The sequence below is a fragment of the Rhinopithecus bieti genome, unplaced genomic scaffold, assembly GCF_001698545.2.
Source record: "Rhinopithecus bieti isolate Rb0 unplaced genomic scaffold, ASM169854v2 scaffold_6380, whole genome shotgun sequence".
Taxonomy (NCBI): domain Eukaryota; kingdom Metazoa; phylum Chordata; class Mammalia; order Primates; family Cercopithecidae; genus Rhinopithecus; species Rhinopithecus bieti.
Window position 1 is genome coordinate 5,267,620 of NW_016806642.1, and position 20,519 is coordinate 5,288,138.

The 20,519-nt window shown below is 40.6% G+C and overlaps 1 protein-coding gene across 2 annotated transcripts in view; it reads right to left on the reverse strand.

Moving 5' to 3' along the window:
- The window catches only part of ROR1 (receptor tyrosine kinase like orphan receptor 1), a 418,261-nt gene that overhangs the window by 27,401 nt on the left and 370,341 nt on the right, over nt 1–20,519 (reverse strand). Inside the window, exons 5-7 of one of the 2 annotated variants that reach the window (XM_017877197.1) lie at nt 16,679–16,806; nt 13,587–13,904; nt 11,332–11,577 (exon numbers count right to left, since the gene is read on the reverse strand). In XM_017877197.1, coding sequence (XP_017732686.1) covers nt 11,332–11,577; nt 13,587–13,904; nt 16,679–16,806 — 692 coding nt within the window. Of the gene's footprint in view, nt 1–10,617; nt 11,578–13,586; nt 13,905–16,678; nt 16,807–20,519 lie in introns of those variants that run through there. The other variant, XM_017877198.1, reaches the window with a different exon arrangement.

A 20,519-nucleotide genomic window follows, 5' to 3' on the forward strand; every position in this document is an offset into this window, starting at 1 on the left:
TAATGTTAAGTATATTCTTGTTGTGCAACCAATCTCCAGAACTTTTTCATGCTGCAAAACTAAAACTCTATGCTCATTGAATAACTCCCCATTTCCCTCCTACCCCCAGCCCTGACAACCACCATGGTACTTTCTGTTTCTATGATTTTGACTATTTTAGGTACCGCATATAAGTGAATCATGCAGTATCTATCTTTCTGTAACTGGTGTATTTTACTTAGCCTAATGTCCTCTAGGTTCATGATGCTGTAACATGTGACAGGATTTCCTTCTTTTTATGACTGAGCAATATTCCATGGTATGCATATACCATGTTTTCTTTATCCATTCCTCCACTGATGGACATTGGGGTTGCTTCCGCCTTGTGGCTATCATGAATAATGCTGCAGTGAACATGGGTGAACAAATATTTTGAGACCCCGACTTCAATTCTTTTGGATTAAGTACTCAGAAATGGGATTGCTGGATCGGATGGTAATTCTATTTTTAATGTTTTTAGGAACCTCACACTGTTTTCCGTAGCAGCTGCACCATTTTACATTCCTACCAACCAATCACAACAGTTCCAATTTCTTCACACTTGCTATTGTTTTTAATAGTGGCATTTTATTGGGTGTGAAATGGCATCTCACTGGGGTTTTGATTTGCATTTCTCTAATTATTAGTGATACTGAACATCTTTTCAAATGCTTATTGGCCATTTGTATATCTTCTTTGGAGGAATGTCTATTCAAGTCCTTTGCCTACTTTTTAATCTGGCCAATCTTTAAGTGACAAAATTCTATAGGTTGTATAAAATTAAATCTCTTTCATTTTGATGAGATTATTAGTAATAGACCAAGCACATTTACACTTTAGCAAAACATTTGATGAAATGACTTGAGTGACTCATGACATTCTTATGGACAAGATGAAGGGTTGAATAATAATATCATCAGATGGATTTGTAATTCATCATCTGCCTTTCTTTAATAATGTTAATCAGTCAATCAACATCAAATTGTAAAGGGCTCTGCTTGAGGAATCCTGCCTGCTAAACATTATCGTTGATGATACGTTTATCAAACTTGAAATGGTTAGAATCTAGGAAAGATACCTAATGGTTTAATTATGGAATAAAATTGTAGAGGATCATACTCAACAGGCTAATATAATGAATCCAAACCAGAAGCGGAAATTTTAAAAATAAATATGGTAAGTTGCTTTTAGGTTAAAGACCTTGTTTATAAAATCCATGATTAGACAAATCTACTAAATAATTGTTGATGTAACCAAACCCCCCAAACAAACAAAAGATTACTAATAAGTTTTACTGAAGATTTAAAGGCTCAGATGAACCCAGCAACAGCATGATGCAATTGCTCAAAAAATTTCATATATGGCACTTATAAGCAACATAATAGTATTCATTGACAATACTGGGTAATGATCAAGAACATCGTGGTCCTCTTCTACCTGCTCTGGTTAAAAAGCACTGAAAGGTGTCTTCTCAGAGCCACATTTTTAAGAAGGGCTCTAAAGGAGCAGGAAACACCTAGAGGAGAAGAATGGGGAAGGAAATGTAGGAGGATCCATGTGATCTTTAGGCCAAAGAGAAAATCAAATGAAGGATGTTATATATGTCTTCATATTTGTGTAAGAAATTATCCAGAAGTTAAAATTTGAATCTAGTCCATAGACTTGTTCATTATTAGGTTTTTTTTAAAAATTTGAATCAGTGGCCAACATTTTTAAAAAATCAGACTTTGCATACGAGTTTTGGTTTCTAGCTTACAAAGGCAGAACTTTTGAGCAGTTGGAATGATTCCGTAATCACTTTGGAGTGGAAGGATTTCTCTGTCTCTGGAGATGTCTGGCAATGTTCAAGTAGAGGCTAGATGATTTCTATGGTTGCTCCCAAGGTTCTCTGACTTTATAAATTGAGTTGAACTTATTTAGGCCCTTACTGAACCTTTTTTTTTTTTTTTTTTTGAGATGGAGTCTCGGTCTGTTGCCCAGGCTGGAGTGCAGGGGTGTGATCTCAGCTTGCTGAAACCTCCCCTCCTGGGTTCAAGCAATTCTTCTGCCTCAGCCTCCTGAGTAGCTGGGATTACAGGCACCCGCCACCAAGCCCAGCTAATTTTTCTTTTTTTGTATTTTTAGGAGAGACGGGGTTTCACCATGTTGGCCAGGCTGGTTTTGAACTCCTGACTTCAAATGATCTGCCCACCTCGGCCTCCCAAAGTGCTAGGATTACAGGCGTGAGCCACCGAGCCCAAGCCCATTTCTTTCTTAAAACAATTCATTTAAAGCTGATTCTTATGAAGTGATTTAAAGTCAATGATGACATTTCCCCTAAGTATCCTCAGCCCATCAGATCCAGTCTCAGTCCTTTCTGACCAGCTCCTTGCTGAGGCCAACCTCTACTGATAGTATCAATGGATACCCTTGACCTGTGGCTTCTAGTTAGGTTGAATCTATGGGAGTCATTTGCAGGAGATGAAAGACAGGAGAAGAGTATGTGTTGAAACCCTTGTTCCTCTGGCTTCCTCCTTGCTGGGTTGCTGAGTTTTGACTGTATCCCTCTACCAAAGACCACAGTATGTGCTGGACAGTCCTCTCTTCAGCCTCAGCTATATTCAACAAGGTGAGGTAACTGATCTAGGATGGTAATACCTCCCATTCCTGTTAGCCCCAGGTCTCGCACCTTTCCTTGTTGGTTTCTCCTAATTCTGCCTTACTTCCTAAATAATTACGTTATAACATTCCCCTTAGTTAGTCTGTTGGCTTGTGCCATATGTTTCCTGCCAGAAGCTTAACCAAAAAACACTTTGTTACAAAGCCAGTGGCAACAATCATTGTGGTGTTATATCAGATTTCTGTCACCAAAGGTTAAGATACCAATAAGCACTTCTTACTGGCATGATGGTGAGCCCAAAGAGTTCAGAGGTTTCAGAAGCTTATTGCTAGAGCAGCTTACACACTGGGTAAATGACTCAATATATACTAGGAACAACAACAACAAAAATCTTTGAGAGAAAATTATTTTATGGTTAAAAATGTTCATGGAACATGACTTAGCTATAAGTTTTGGGTCACTATTGTTCTTTACTTTGTTGTTGAAAACATATAGAGACTGGAAATGAAAGCACATCTTGAAAATCTCTGTAGTATAAAAATAACTCTTCCAGAAAGCTTCAAACTATATAAAACAGTGCTGTACTTCTTCCTCCTTTACCCCTCTCCACCATCCAACTCACTGTAATGTTCAATTTTAGTTTGAAGAAATGGCTGAAAGACAAATTGCCTTACAACAGGTCTTCTATGAAATATGGGAGAAGGCTGCTGACAGAGCAAGTTAAAAACGGCAGCGTTCACAATCTGGAAAACATCTGCCTTGCCCCGAACTGTAAACCACCACGTTGCAGAATATGTTCTGTAACAAAGTGGAGCCCAGGGTGGGTGTTTGTAAGGTTATGGGACAAGTCAAGGCTATTCAGGCACAAAACTGGGCAATGCGCCCTTTGGCAAATTGTTGCAAGCCAATGACTTAAAAGGAAATATAAAAGCAATAGGCTAGGTATGAAAACTCCAAATGGAGCCAAATGGTTCACCATTTTTCTTATCATGGGTACTCTTCAGTGAAGCTGGTTTAGGAGTAAAAACAATACTGCTGCTTGGAAGTTCTATTTGGTAGAGGGAGAAACCTTTACTTAGAGGAGAAACAGACATGCTGCCATGGCTAGGGGAAGAAATGTGGCCTCAGGATTTGATCAAGGGTAAAATAAAGGGCCACAGTTTAAATATAAAAACACCAGTACAATCGGGATTCTGCCTTCCCATGCAAATCAAGAAAGAAACAAATAGTGGATCTAAATGAGAGAGAGAGAGAGAGAGAGAGAGAGAGAGAGAGAGAGACACATAAGTCTTGTGGTATTAATAAAATACAACCAAAGTAAAATGGACAGATTGTTGCAAAAGGAGCTCTCAGAGGTATTGACAGTTTCCACAGCTGCGCCCGCAGAGCTGCATAGAAAAGCAATGATAAAGGGCTGCAGTGAAATGGTGAACCTAGGCAGTGTGCCTAGATGCCAGTCAGAAAGAACTTAGGCAAAATGCTTATTTTTCAATTTAGTTTACACCCAACCCAAGATATTTGACTTGGAAGGTGACCACAACAAAAGGTAAAAGCATAGTGAATGAAGCTTTGCAGGCAGAGAAGAAGGCCAACTCTGAGGACTGGAGGAGACAAGGGGCTTCCAGAAAGAGAGGAGATGGTACTTAATGGGAGAAGGGTATGCCCTGTGAGGTGTGGGTGAAGCTGCTGGGGAGCTAGTCTATATCAGGGCTGCATCTAAGAGGAGCACAGTAGGATCTCTCAGAATAGATGTCTTTGTGACTGGGGGCTCCATTCCTATATCCCTGGAGCTGCAAATAAGAAAATCAATGGACAGCATCCCAAAGACCCAGAGAGATCAGAATGGTCAAAGGGAAAGGGAAAATGAAGGAATGTGTGTTCCTCTGAAATAATCAGGACTCTATTGTTTAAACAGCTATGGCATGGTAGATGGAGGAATGGATCTGAAGTTCTATGGAACCAGTTTGAATCTTGGCTTCAGTAAAAACAACATTGTCTGTTTTTCCTTTAGGAAAATTGAGATGATACCTTTATCTTGTGTTTACTGTGAGGATTTAACCAATTAATTCAACACATTTTATTGAGCACCAACTATGTCCTAGGCTAGATGCCGGCACAGGTATCTTAGCACAGTATTCAACAAGCAGCAATCATCATTAAAATGCCATGCACATAAGAGCAGACATAAAATTGGGAACTATATGACAATACTTAATGTGATTCATGTGTTTTTTTTTTTTTCCATCTGATTCCTTCATTAGATTGTAGGCTACACAAGGGCATGGTCTGATTTAGCTTGTTCACAGGGTCTGAGACACAGTAGAAGCTCAACATATATTGGTTTCTGTGAGTGAATGAATAAATAATTAGTAATTCTAATTGTTAGATGCCTGGGACATGAAAGAAAAGACATGGAGGATGAGAAGCCAGGTCTTGCCCAAACTATCTTTTTTCTTTTTTTTTTTTTTCACTTTCTCTAAGCACTGTCTGGGCATATGCATATAATCCTAGCCAAGCCAATTCCCAGAATTTACAACAGCCATATTTGGTTGTACTTAATTTTATATTCTGCTCTGGAGTGAAAGTTCACAGATAAAACAATCTGCAGCAGACTGTTCTCAAGCGCCTTTATTAGAGAAAGTACAACAAACGTTCACATTTTCTATTTAATTAGACCTATGCTTCTTTTAGCTTTACTTAGTAGAAACTAAAACAAAAGTTATCAGTAGGAAAATGAGAAACCCCATGGAGATTCTGAAATCTCCTTAACTTTGAGTTAGCTAAAGAATGCAGGAATTTTCCTATGAGACTCTGTCTCATTTGGGATGGAGGAGAAAAAGGGATCATTTCAAATCTGCCCCATTAGCTTACAACTCACTGTAAAATGAAGTTATTCTCAAGTTTTATCTGTTTGCACACACACACACACACACACACACACACAAACATACATGCATAAACTACAGTTTAAAAGGCTGGCTACAGATGTGAGTCCTGGGTCCACTTCTTATTAACCATGTGACCTCAGACACATGTTACTTAACCTCTCCAAGTCTCAGTTTTCTTTCTTGGGTATAATAAAACCCTACTCTTAGGGGGATAGAACTATTTAAACATGAGATAATGCCTAAAAGTATCAGCATAGTTTTCAGCTCATTGTAAGCACACAATAAATGGAAATTACTATTGAATATTATTATTCTATAGTTTACAATTGTACAGTGTAGAAAAGAGTTCCTCAACCCCAACATTCGACATTTTGGGCTAGATGATTCACTGTGTGGGCTGTTCTGGGTATTGTAGGGTGTTTAGCAACATCCCTGACCTCTACACAACAGATGCCAGTAGCATCCCCCAACTCCACCCACTTGTGATGGCCAAATCTCTCCAGAAATTGCCAAATGTTCCCTGGAAGACAAAATTGCCTCTGGTTGAGGATCACTGGTGTAGAACAAGGAGCAGTGGTCCTAGAGGTAGGAGACCTGGTTTCCATGAATTCATTTGTGATCTTAGGTAAGTATTCTCACTTCTCTGGGCCTTGATTTTCTCATACGGTAAAACAGGGCTGGAAATTCCTACTTGATCTTTCATGGTTTTGTGATGATGAAATGAGAAAAACAAATCAAATGCTCCAAAGGAGTTATAAAAGTAGGATTCCATGATGATCAGTTTGTTAGAGGTGGGCTGCTGAGGGCGACTGGGAGAAGCCACACAAACCCCTGAGCACAGCTGATGCCAACCTGCTGTCTTCTCAGGAATCCCACCTGGGAGCTACTGGCCCTCCAGCAGCTTATTGATCATATGTCAAGGCTTCCCTGTTCCTTTAATGGATGTATTTGTGGTTTGGCTTGAAGAATTCAAGAGGAACTGCTTTGTTTTAAAATAAAATGAAAATGTTCTTTAAAAAAAAATTCTAAGTGGTGAAAACTGCCTTGTCTTCTCTACATTTAACTTTCATCTAAATTCCTCTCTCATGTGACTAGTATTCACCAGTCCTCAGAATTTTCACTGTGTCCTCTGCACATATATCCGGGAAAGAAATATTCCAAGGGTTTTCAACATCGCTATACTGATTAATACTCAGATACTAACACACTGAGTAATACTATGATAGATAGCTTCATCAGCGTGGGAAGCTTTTTGATGTCATATCATATAATGGATATCAGCATGGTGGAATCCAGAGGTGGAACCTATTGTCATGCTTGTATTTATTTCAGAAAAATCTTTAAATGAGAGATAGCAGAGTGTCTGGTAAAAGAACATGAGCTTTGAGTTTGGTCAGAGCTCTACGTAGATAGTGGTTGGCTGTGTGATTTAGACAAGTTCTATAGCCCCTTTGAACCTCAGTGAAATATGTTAATCACACCTACCCCACAGCATGGGTGTGAGTTTTAAATGGAGATGAATATGTAAAGCAACAGGCACCATACAGGCACATAGTAGGTATCCTGTAGATGTAAGTGATCTCCCTCTTTCTACTTAGTCTCAAAGACCTTTCAAAGGTTTCTTTCATTCCTCCTAGCATGTGTTTGATCTGGATGCTGCAGGAAGGGCATTGAAGTGAAAACGAGTACTTTTTAGGTATAATTTGTAGTTTTTGCTTAAACTAATCGTAATAGAGCTTGAGTCCTTGAATCAGAATATCAATATGTCTTCCAGCTCCTGGGCAAATTACTTCCCTACTTCTGATGGGCATTAGTTGGAAATTAAGGGTCAGAAGTCACCCAAAGAAAAATAGTGTTTACCCAGAGTGGAATGAATAATGCTTTTCTTTTCTTTCTTTCTTTCTTTTTTTCTCTTGAGACTGAGTCTCGCTCTATTGCCCAGGCTGGAGTGCAGTGGTGCGATCTCGGCTCACTGCAACCTCCGCCTCCCAAGTTCAAGCAATTCTCATGCCTCAGCCTCCTGAGTAGCTGGGATTACAGGCATATGCCACCATGCCTGGCTAATTTTGTATTTTGGTAGGGAGGGGGTTTCACCATGTTGGCCAGGCTGGTCTTGAACTCCTGACCTCAAGTGATCTGCCTGCCTCGGCCTCCCAAAGTGCTGAGATTACAGGCATGAGCCACCAAGCCCGGCCCATTTCTTTCTTAAAACAATTCATTTAAAGCTGGGCACGGTGGTGCATGTCTGTAGCCCCAGCTACTCAGGAGGCTGAGGCAGAAAGATTTATTGGGCCCAGGAGTTAGAGACCAGCCTGGGCAACATAGCAAGATCCCGTCTCCAAAAACAAAGAAACAAACCAAACCAATTCATTTGGTTTCCTTTGTACATCAACTGGTAACCTGAAGTAGCACAGCAGAGTAGCAAGAAGATGAGCTTGGAATCAGACAGACCTTCCATTTACTAGCTGGATGACCCTGGGGCTTTCTCAGCCTCAGCTTCTATGTCAGCAAAAGTAGGGTTAATAATACCTGTCAGAGTATGAGGATGAGGATAAAGAAAGCATGTGAAAACCCTAGCACTGTGCCTGGTGCATGGAAGGTGCTTAGTAAGTACTGCTTTTATCCTGGACTCTCTTGCAGACTCTCATACCTTACCTGGTTTAGGAGAAGGAATGGGGTAACTAAGTAAATCTATGTTTTGTTTTTATTCCTTTCTTATCGCTGTGAAAGTAACGTGGAAAATGTCATAAATGATGTGTAAACCATTTAAAAATACAGAATAATTTTCCTTGAAATGATCAACAATGGCTCTGCAAGAGGTTACTTTGTAATATGTATGAAGGTATATTAAAGACCATATGAAGGTGTATGAAAGCCCAGCAACAAAAAGGGAATGTGGTGATCTTTCTAAAATTTGGTGTGTTCAACTATCCGTAAAACCATTTTGCAAGTAAAGTCACTATAATAACAAGTAACAGGTAGGAACAAAATTATAGAATAAGAGTTTCTCAAATTTTCATCATTAGGGTTCTTTTCAATATTTTAATACTTTTCTTATGGATTTCTTTAGTATTTTTTTAAGCCCTTCCTCTTCTTTGTTCTATAACATTTGTGCTAACTTCTATTGTATCATACATACTGCATTAGAAGTGACATACCTCAAAAGCATGAATCATTTTATTCCTCTTATAACCTCCCCACTCCATAGTGGGCTCTCAAACAATATTTGCTGAGCTGAGAGCAAGAATTTCTTTACATATGTTGACTATGTGATAATTCAAATAGATTTATCTTTATATATTGGCTACATAATAATAGATAAGATGTATTGAACATTTTCTTTTTTTTCTTTTTTTGAGACGGAGTCTCGTTCTGTCGCCCGGGCTGGAGTGCAGTGGCCGGATCTCAGCTCACTGCAAGCTCCGCCTGAACATTTTCTATGTTCAGATATCATAGAGTTTTTCAGTTAACAACTAATTTATTCTCACAATAAATCCTAAGTGTATATGTTATTTTCTAATTTTACTGATAAGAAAAATGAGATTAGGAGGGGCTAAGAGCACACAGCTATTTCATTGAAGACCTGGGATTAAAACCCAGGCACTTAAGCATGAGAACCCAAGTCCTTACCTATTACAATAAAGTGCTTTTACTACAAACTATGTATTTGTTGTTTACCTGTTATTGTTGCCATTAAGCAGATTCATTTTGCTTTCTCTAGAGAGAGTATGCTTAGTGGAAAGAGCTAATAGGTTTGGGAATCAGGCTGACCTGAGTTAAAATCGTGATTCAGTCACTGAAAGCTGAGTGTCTTTGAGCAAACCTCTTAATTCTTACTGAGTGTCAGTTTTCTTACCCATAAAATGGGGATGATAGAAGCTGGATATGAAGATTGAACGAGGTGACAGAGGTAAGGTGTCTCACATAGGATCTGGCACATAGTAGCCACTCAGTTAGGTCATTATTACATTCGGAACTGAGGCTACTGCCTCTTACCAGAGTCTAAAGCCAGCTTTCGTTGTCTTGCACTGACATTTCCTTCTCTCTTGTTAAACAGATATGCTCCTCTTTCCTTCAGGTGTCATGGCCTTACAAGCCATCTGTATGCCAACATTTCCTTCGTATCCATCTCATCCCAGACCCTGACTTGAACTTCAGTCTGTGATATCCAACTGCCTCCTCAGTATTTCTTTTTGGATTTCTAAAAGGCATCTCGAACTCAGCATGAACAAAAACTCCTGATTCCAGTTCCCACTAAATTTACTCCTCCTATAATTTTCTCCATCTCAGCAAAAGGCAATTCCATGGAGAAGCTCCATAGTCACTCTTGATTCCTTCCATCATTTATATCCCACATCTGATCCATCGGTGACTCCTCTTTTTGCCAATTTCAACACATATCCAGAATCTGCCCACATGTCCCTCCATCTTCCACTCCTCCTCCCGTCAAGTCCACTTTATCTCTCCCCTGCATTCCTGCAGTAGCTTCCCAACTGATCTCCTTGCTTTTGCTCTTGCATCCTTCCCACAGGCTAGTCTCAACCCAGCAGCCCAGGTGAGCCTTCAAACATGTAAGTCAGGTCATGTAACCCTTCAGCTCAAAACCCTCTCACGCTTTCCCAACTCATTCAGGGTCAAAGCTTAAGTCCTCCAATGGCCTATAGAGCCTTACATGATTGGGTCCTGTTACTTTCCCGACCTAATCTTCTGCTACTCTCCCTCTTGCTTGTTCCACCTCCATGACTTCTTGCTCCTTTGTGGATGTGCTATGCCTACTCCCTCTTTAGGGTCCCTGGTGTCTCCCCATGCCCAGATGAGTAAGTACTTGGCACATAGTAGATGCTCAACAAATATTCTAAATGAATGGCTTGAATAATCATCTGGTTAAACACCAAGCTCACTTTGTATTGTGTGTCCCATGACTATGGCTCTTGCTTGCCCACCCCTCTACCTGTCGCTTTTGCTTTTCTAGCAGTGACATCCTGACTTTCCCACTATGCCTGGGAAACTTGGCGTTATCTATGATATCTACGAGAACTAGGCTCAGGAAGATGAATCAGTTCCAAAGTAGTTCCTAACTCCAGGTTTCACCAACATTTCCTTTTTTTTTTTTTTTTTTTGGTAGAGATGGAGTCGTGCTATGTCGCCTGGGCTGGTCTTGAACCCCAGGGCTCAAATGATCCTCCTGCCTCAGCCTTCCCAAAGTGTTGGGATTACAGGCGTAAGCCACCATGCTTGGCCTATTTTCATTATTTTCTCCAAACATTTTCTAGAAAAAGGAACAGTTAACTAACTCAGGAATTCCATTTTCTTACTAGACACCTATATACTTCTTTTGCAGTATTAAAAGACGTAACGAAGGACACAGTTTACTCACAGCTTCTCCGGATGACCGAGTAATGGTTGTAGATTCATCCTGCCTTGTGGTGTTCTTAAGGCATACAGAGAACAATTTTCTTTCTGCTTCCAATACTCCTTTTTTGCTAAAAAGGTCTACTTGGACACAGACCATTCTGGGTAACATCTTTTCTATAAAATCAGTGTGATAAACTGTCTCAACTGTGCCTCTGGAGGGCTGGGTCCTTGTTACATCCCCTAGTGCAATGGCTGCAGGTATAAAGGCAGTTGAGTTCTTGAGAGTGTGTTTTGGTACCTTACAATGTGTTTTATGTAGAAACAGCAAGGTTTACCCTAAGAACAATTTGAGATCAAGCAAATACTATCCATTTCCTTTGCCCCCCTTATAGGATTCTCCTAAATGAAGAGGGGTAGGGTAGGGATCTTTAAAGGTGCTTGAATACATTAGGGGCAATGACTTCTATTTACCGCAAGCTGGGATGTCACACAGATCAGACTTAAAGTTTTCATCCAAGGTGAAGCACCAAGGAGCTTCCTTCTGATTCCCTGGGTTGCGGCAGTAGGAATGGCCTCCATTCAGCTCAGGGAAACGAAGTGCGGTGAAGGTATGTGTGTGTGGATACTGGGAATTCCACGGCTGGCACTGGCGCCCTGATTTGGTCACGCTGACGGTCCCCCGGTAGTCCACACCTGTGCTGTTATAACACTTGTGATCTGAAAAACACACAAAAGCCCAAACAATTAGAAAGAAACACAGGAGATGCTGGAGCTCTCCTCTAGCCAGCAGTTTCTGGAGGGGAGGGCAGGTAATTAACCTCGTGGCCACAGCTTCCCTGCTGGTCAGGCGCCATGCAGGGCAATCTCCCTGCTTTGCTGGGCTTGGACCCAGGGCCTGCCTCGCAGTTACATTCCTGGGAGGATTTAAAGCTTTTGCTTCAGTAATAAAATCAGTCTTCCAAAAGTATTTTTAACATTGAACACAGAAGAAATCGGAACTGGGGTGGGACCTAGGGGCACAGAAGTAATTTCTTAGTGAATGGTTCAAGGAAGGTTCAAGCCAAACTTTTCCTTCCATTCTGATTGACAGCTTTAGACATGAATCATGTAATAAGGAATCTAGTTGGTATTGTCATATACAGAACATGCTTATTAGAGGCTGTGCATTCTGGGTTTCTAACAAAAGTTAGGGCTATCTCTGTGCTGATGGGGTCAGCACCCTTGAGAAGCAGATCCCATTAAGTAGCCCTCCCAGGTGGCCACAGGGACTTAAAAGCACTACAGAATCTGTACAGTTGAACTGAACTGGAGTTGGGAGAAGTAATGACAATAATAATAATGATGCTACTGAGCCCTTACCATGTGTTAAGCATTTTAGATGCATTCATTTACTTAACTCATAAAATAGCATTAATGACCAAATGGAAACTAAAAAATTGCCCCTGAGATTAATTCTAGATGAAAGGGAAATGTACACTGAAATAGTCTTTTGCTTGGTGGTGTTGAGGGGGTAGGGGATGGAGGCAAACCCATCTATATCTTTAAAATAGTGGTATGATATGGTTTGGGTCTGTGTCCCCACCAAATCTCCCTAATCCCCAGTGTTGGAGGTGGGGCCTGGTGGGAGGTGATTGGATCATGGGAGCAGGTTTCTTGTGAATGGTTTAACACCAACCGCCCTTGGTACTGTCCTTGGGATAGTAAGTTCTCATTCTCATGGCCGTTTAAAAGCATGTGGCACCTCCCCACTCACTCTCTCTTTCTCCTGTTCCTGCCATGTAAGAAGCTCGCTCTCCCTTCACCTTCTGCCATGATTAGAAGCTTCCTGAGGACTCCTCAGAAGCAGAAGTTGCTATACTCCCTGTACAGCCTGCAGAACCACATGTGAACCAATTAAACTTCCTTTCTTTATAAATTACCCAGTCTCAGGTATTTCTTTATAGCAATGCAAGAATGTGCTGATACTTGCTATAATACACTTACCATGACGTGTACCATTAGTGCATTTATTTAGTACATTCACAATATTGTACAACCGTCACCACTATAGGTTCTAGAATACTTATATTACCCTAAAAGGAAACCCCATATCTATTAAACAGTCACTCTCCACTACTCCTAGCCTGGCCCCTGGTAACCACTAATCTGAATTCTGTCTATATGGATTTACCAATTCTGGAAATTTCATATAAATGGATCGTACAATGGTGTCTGGCTTCTTTTACTTAGTATAGTGTTTTCCAGATTCACCCAGGTTTGTAGCATGTATTTGTATTTCATTTCTTTTTATGGATAAATAATGTTTCACTGTGTGGATATACCACAATTTGTTTAACCGCTCCTCTACTGATGGACATTTGGGTCGTTTCCACCCTTTGGCTATTGTAAATAGTGTTATAAACATTCTCATATGAGTTTTTGTTTGAACATCTGTTTTCAGTTCTTTTGATTACATACTCAGGAGTAGAATCGCTAGGTCATATGGTAATTCTATGTTTAAGTTATTGAGAAACCAGCTCCCATATTTTAAAATTATTGTCTTCATGAAGCTTCTTGTAGATAACTATGTCTAATCCACCACTGAATGCTCAGGCACAGTACTCAGCCCATTGGAAAATAATTTGATTAATAGTATCAAAATCACTATGGGTCAAGGTCCAGCTTTCCCTGTGCCATGAGGTTGCTGACCCTTAGAATAGCACAGAAGGTCAGGGGCTACCACTTACTTTTATTTATAGGGTCTGCCATGGGAATTCCAATCCGGATACAGTTTGCAGCTTCTGGGCTCTCTGGCTGGGGGAGATCTTCACAGTTTGGCAGTTTCAGCCTCATCAGAATCATGGGATTTGATCTTGCAAAAATGTACTCTGTTTGACACAGGACATTTTCCAGGATTTCACATTCATCGCGGCACAAGTCACGGGGCTTTGGGACGGATGAAGTTTCATCACAGTACGGGAAGGCATAGTGGCACAGGGAAGGAATGGCGAACTGAGAACACTTATCAGATAAGTGACTGGAAGTGCCAATCATAGTGAAGGCAGCTGGAAAACAAACACAATTATTAACTCCCAGAGGCCAGGGTTTATCTTCTTTGGTTATCTCGTCAATAGATATCAGATATAAATACACATTGCGAGGAATCCGCTGTGCTGAAACAGACAAGGCCCAGAGAAGAAGATTCATTTCAGATGTCTAAGCAGCTTACTTTCACTGGCTTGAAAAAAACCATTTTGACTACAAAGTTAAAAAAATAGGATTAAATTACATATGTACCATTTCCTAATAAAAAAATTAATTAGGTTAAAGTACAATATATTTTTCATTTTTTTACTACAAAGCAATCGAACTTTGTGTTTCATCTGGTGCTTTTTATTGGTTTTGTGGGGCTTCTAAAACATCTGACAGCTGTAGGGACAGAACTTGTTTCTGCAGTGGCTGAGCCTGAGCACAGGATCCAGTTCTGTGTCTTGCTGGATGGCAAGAGTTGCTGGATGACTTAGGGTAACTTGCTTAATTTCTGTGTGGCTTAAATACTTTCTACTCCATCTACTGAAAATGAGGCAACTTACTTGGAAGTTCTCAAAGAGCACAGTGCAATTGTTCCAATGCGTATCATCGAATATTAGTGGTTCCTTAGCTTAATCTCTTACCAGTAGGGTAAGATGCACAAAAAGGGCACTAGCCTACCTTTGAATATCGCTATTGACAAGGAGCTTACACCTTACAAGGTAATCTATGAGGTTATTGACACATTATTTCCCCAAGTATGTTGCTCAGAACATTAATTGTGTGAAATAGAATAGTGCTTGAGAAACAAGCCAACAAGTTTGGGAAAAGCTGGGATAAACAAAGGCAAATGAATTTTTTAAAAAACTGTGATACTTTCCACCAGGCTGATAACCATTAGAAATCTCCAAGAGAGGATTTTTAAATAGTGTTACCAATTATTTACATCAAAACTTTCACTTTTTTTTTTTTTTTTTTTTTTTTGAGACAGGTTCACTCTGTCACCCAGGCTGGAGTGCAGGGTTACGCTCTTGGCTCAGTGCAACTTCTGCCTCCCAGGTTCAAGGGATTCTCGTGCCTCAGCCTCCTGAGTAGCTGGGACTACAGGCACGTACCACCACCACACCCAGCTAATTTTTATAATGTTTTTTAGTAGAGATGGGGTTTTGCTATGTGGGCCAGGCTGGTCTCGAACTCCTGGCCTCAAGTGATCCATCCGCCTCAGCCTCCCAAAGTGCTGGGATTACAGCAGTGAGCCACTGTGCCTGGCCCAAAATGTCTACTTGTTTTTGTGGATATTCAGTTAAAAGTACGTTAAGGCATTCTCACATTAGGTTGAAATGGGTGTTTAATAGCACCTCTCTGTCAGTCCTACTGCTCTTTGAAATTTCAGAGTTTTCTTCCTGTTGAAATGAGGGCTTCAGAAAATGGCAACTACCTATTCCTATAGTTGCTTCTTTTGGTTGGTTAAAAAGTCCTCTGGGTTGCTGAGGCAGGAGAATGGCGTGAACCTGGGAAGTGGAGCTCGCAGTGAGCCAAGATCGTGCCACTGCACTCCAGCCTGGGTGACAGAGCAAGACCCCATCTCAAAAAAAAAAAAAAAAGGACAATAACTTGTATACATAGAGTTCAGTACTTTCCATGGTTTTCGGCATCCATTGGAGGTCTTGGATTGTAGCCTAAATGAATAACAGTGGACTATTGTATGTGTATAATTAAAGAAGTTATTTGAAAACTGAAAAAAAAAAAAAAAAGAAAGAAAAAATCCTCCCCCCTGTTCTCCCTGGCCTCCTCTCAGTTCCTTCACATTCCTCATAGCACATAGCTTCCACATAGCTTCTGGACCTTTTGCTGTTCTATGTTTCTGCCTTGGGTTTGTTCTTACCTCTCCTAAACCCTAGGGTTGCTAGATAAAGAACAAGACAACAGTTACATTTCAATTTCAGATAAATATTTATGACATACTTATACTAAGTATTTGTTGTTTATTTGAAATTCAAATGTAACTGGGTATCCTGAATTTTTATTTGCTAGATATGGCAACCTCATTAGAATCTCACGAAGGGAATGTGAATGGATTGCAAAGGGTACGTGACACAGAGGCATCTTAACTACACTAATGGAAGGGGACAAAGCGGCTGTAAGCACCAGAACGATGCATGCAAAATCCTACAAGGTAGCCTATGCTACTTTAACTCATGTTGCTAGCAAGTGCTTCGCTACTAGATTTCCATCAAAAGGATACTTTCAATTACGAAAAATGAAGGGTGAAATACTGAAAGCTAGAGCAAGAAGAGACCGATGGTCATCTTGCCTCATCACTCACTTCACAGATGAAGAAGGGGACTTTTTGGGAAAGTAATCGATTTCCCCAAAGTTCACTGTCATAATAGTTCCGGGATGAGCATTCAGAATTCTAAACTCTAAATTCATCCCCTCTCAGTTGACATCATGTTGCTTCTAAACAGTAAGCTCTGTGAGGGCAGAGACATACCTGGCTTATTTACACACCATCATCTCTCCCATTCAGGTTCAGTTCCTGGTACGCTGAAAGCACTTAATAATATTTATTGAGTGTTTGAATGAATGTGAGATTTTGCAAAGCTTCCTTTTCCTCTAAGAGCAACCTTCAATAAATTACTTTAATGTAAATTCCAGAGCACAGAGATCATGTCTCATGCTTTTTTATGGTCCTGCTCCCAACCCCCATGCCGAGCTTAATCCTTTGTCAAGAGAGGAGCTCAATAAAACTTTTGGTGAGAAAAATAGTTATTCAAGGGACAAATATAATTTCATTTGTGCTACTTACCTGTGATCTGATTTTCTATTTCCCCTTGCATGTGCAAAGACTCCATATAGACGGTGCGGTTGCCAATAAATCTTGCACATGCAATCCCTCTGTATGGCTGACAGAATCCATCTTCTTCATACTCATCTCTGAAAGGAAGCATAGACAGACATTAGCCGATGCACCACATACATATAGGGCACAGCAAGCTCTGACTGCACGATACCCTAAATAGTCACTAGGGGGCACAGTTGGGCACAATATACAAAAGACTGGGCTAAGGAATTGGGCTTTTGCTCAGTTCTTAAAACATCTGTTGGTCATATTGGTCAAGTTTCCTACACCCCCAGAAAGTCGTCCTGAAGCACAAAATCATTCTTAAATATGGGAGAAAATGCTTTTATTTTCGCAGCTGGTGGTGGACTGGAAGATGATGTAGTTATAGGAGTAAAGAGGAAATGAGTTGGAAATCTGGGCACATGTTCTGCAGTTTTTTGTTTTTTAAGCACAGATTATTTCTGCTTCATTTGCTATAAAGGCGTGGGTGAATTAGCCACCAGATCCACTCCAACTGACATGTCAATTAGGGGGATCCATGGGGTGAGAAGCTGGGGGCAGCTGGAAAGAAACCCGAGGGCAGCCCAGTTAGGTGGCTCTTCACTGCTTAACCTCCATTATCTCTACCCTGCCCAAAGAGGCCAGGGCAAACCACGGCCTGGAGAGTTTGAATTGAGGCACTAAATCCAAGGAAATCGAGAGAAAATGTCCATGGAAATTTTGCTTTCATGCTTCCCTAAAATTTTTAAAAATAGTCTTATTAAAATTTTGTGGCCTCAAAATTATAATAGTTTTTTAAAAGAAGGGGTAGTAGATTTCATCTTGAAGACAGAGGGACACCAGAAATCACATGATTCATGTGCCAGGTAAAAGGACTGGAGATCTAAAGCTGGAGATGAGGACCCAAGATGGCAGGCTCAACCTGAAAGGGCAGAGGCTACCATCTCCCACGAGGGCCTACGAGGAGCACAAGATCCCCCCATTGCAGAACATCCAGCTGTTTCTCAAAGGCAGACCATAGCCAAACCAAAGTCTGCCTGCCACGTGTATGAACTGACTTCAACCCCGGATGCTCCTCCTCAATATATCATTTCAAAAAATATATATATATATTGTTTTTCCTCTTTGGTTTCTTCTAAGTAAAAATCCCTCAGAGCAAAGTCAGGAGAACAAAATTCTCTTCCTGAGTTTAACATTTGGGCACCCTTAGGCAAGCTGTCTGAGCCCGCTGAGCCACAATTTTCTCATCTACAAGTTGGACATAGTAACTGACTTCTCTGCCCCACAAGGGAAAGTCATGACGATCCCATCAGATAATGTAAAAGCTTTTTTAAATTGTAGAGATAACATATGGCTATTCTTAAAGTATTTACAATGACCAAAGAAGACATTTATTTAAAAGACAGTTATTTACTAAGCTCCTACATCGTAAGAGGGACTGTGGTTAGCGCTGTGGTGCTGCACTTCCCACTTGAAGGTCTAGTGCAGGAGTCTAGCAAGTCAAAGGATAGCAGCAAACCAAGTGGAAAAATCACCTGATAGGACACTAATTTCTGCTTCTCTCTACTCCCATTCATTAAAAGAATCATTTTAAAGGTGAAGGTGGGGGAATTATCTTCAGTTTAGTCCTGAAAATAGTTTGTACTGCAAAACTCTTAAAAACTTAACCTTTAAATACACATACAAATGAATATATCATATACCTGACATAAAGACATTGAAATTTTACTGTTGCACAATCCTGCAAGCACTCCACATGTTTACTTTCATAAATCCTAGAGTAATGCTGAAGGCTTTTTGGCTTAAATTTTACTTGGGTTGTAAAATTAACCCAACTTTTATTGGGTAACTAATACCATAAACCTATGGGGAGAAAGAAGGTTCTTGATGACCTACACTTGGATCTTGGAAACCTAAGTACAGAGACCAGAATACACCCCCATGCCACCCCCCTGCTATTACAGATGATGCTTTTCTATCCCTAGGCATTAGCAGAGCCCTGGATTTTTAAGGTGTCATTATGAGAACACTTCTTTCTCCCCCACATTAAACTCTCAAGGCTTCAATTTATATCTCTTGGGAGGACAAAACCCTGGAATTATCCCCACATATAAATCCCCAACCTACTGGGAGTTCCCATATTTTATGTGTGAGGCTTAGGCTAAACTTCTTACCACCTTTCCAGTTCACGACTCTTAAAAAGACTCTTTGAATACTTTTTTTTTTTTTCAGAATAAAATGGAATGCAATTCCTTGGCTGCACATTTCTTATCAAGGGCTTAGAGCTGCAGGTGTATTAAATTTTTTACTATTCCCAGAATTCCTCCTATCCTGTTCAGTCTCCTGGGGGACAGATTTTTTAAAAAGAACACAAAAAAGCCCAAAACCGGTATGTACTGTTATCTGCTGGGGAGTGGCTCTGTCTCGGCTCCTTATGAGAATTGCCTTGGCAGCACATTGGGAGGCCGAGATGGGTGGATTATCTGAGGTCAGGAGTTCAAGACCAGCCTAGTCAACATGGTGAAACCCCATCTCTACTAAAAATACAAAAATTAGTTGGGTGTGGTGGCAGGTGCCTGTAATCCCAGCTACTCAGGAGGCTGAGGTAGGAGAACCCAGGAGGTGGAGGTTGCAGTGAGCCAAGATCATGCCACTGCACTCCAGCCTGGGTGACAGAGTGAGACTATCTCAAAAAAAAAAAAAAAGAAAGAAAAAATCTTGAGAAGCTTTAGGAAAGACCAATGCCCAGGCCCCACCTTAGACCTATTAAATCATAGTCTCTGGGGATGAGGCTTAGGTACCCATGCTTAAAGAAACCTACCAGGTGATTTGAATGTGGTTGAGAACTACAACACTAAAAAAAAAACCAAACATGTATTGAGTGTCTGCTGCTCTGGGCTGGGTACTGTGTTAGGTGCTTTCCTCAAAGCAGCCCCTGATGAGCTATTATCCTTATTTTATGAAGGAGAAACGCAAAGTTATTTAAACTCAAAGTTAAGTAACTTGCTCAAATTCACAAAGCCAGTCAGTGGTGGAGGTAGGATTTAAACTGAAACTCAAGATGAGGCCACTATCCCATGTTGTTAGGTCTGTAACTATGTTCTGCTTTTCAATACTACTCTTAGTTAAATCAGCCTAATCGAGAAGGAGACTTACAATGAGTCTTGATTCTGTACCATATACTACTAAGTTTCATATACTTCTAAAACAGATACTAAGTCATTTAATCCTAACAATCTTATGAAGAAGGTAAAGATGTAATTATTCCCATTTTACAGATGAGAAAAGTGAGAGTCAGAAAGCATAGAGAACTTACCCAAAGTTACACAGCAAGTAGAAGAGCTAGATTTGCCCTAAACAGCGTTTCTAACTACACTCTATAGCTTCTTTCCAAGTAGTTTGGTGATGGAGCTTTCGCAATGTTTACAGGGGCTTTCTGCTGTGGAGAAGCTTTAGGGTATGCTGGGTGGTAAAAGGTTTGCTTTTAAACATAAAGTCAAAATCACTTTTCATTCTTTACCATTTTTCCCCACTGGCTTTGGCTGGAGGGGAAGAAATGCTCCTCCAGCATTAATCAGCTTTATGCTTTTTTCCGGCTCACACTTCTTTCATCATTGATGTCTTCCTGCCTCACTCCACACTCAGCAAATTAAAAACGTGAAGCAAGTGGCAAAGCAGCAAAAGTGCAAGGGCACTTGCCATGAGTGTGCCCAAGGCTGCATGCAATGGAGAAGAAAAGTGCATTGGGAAAGGGCAAATGGAATTTGGCCATTGATCACAGTGGCTGGCACCAGCGTGCACCGGC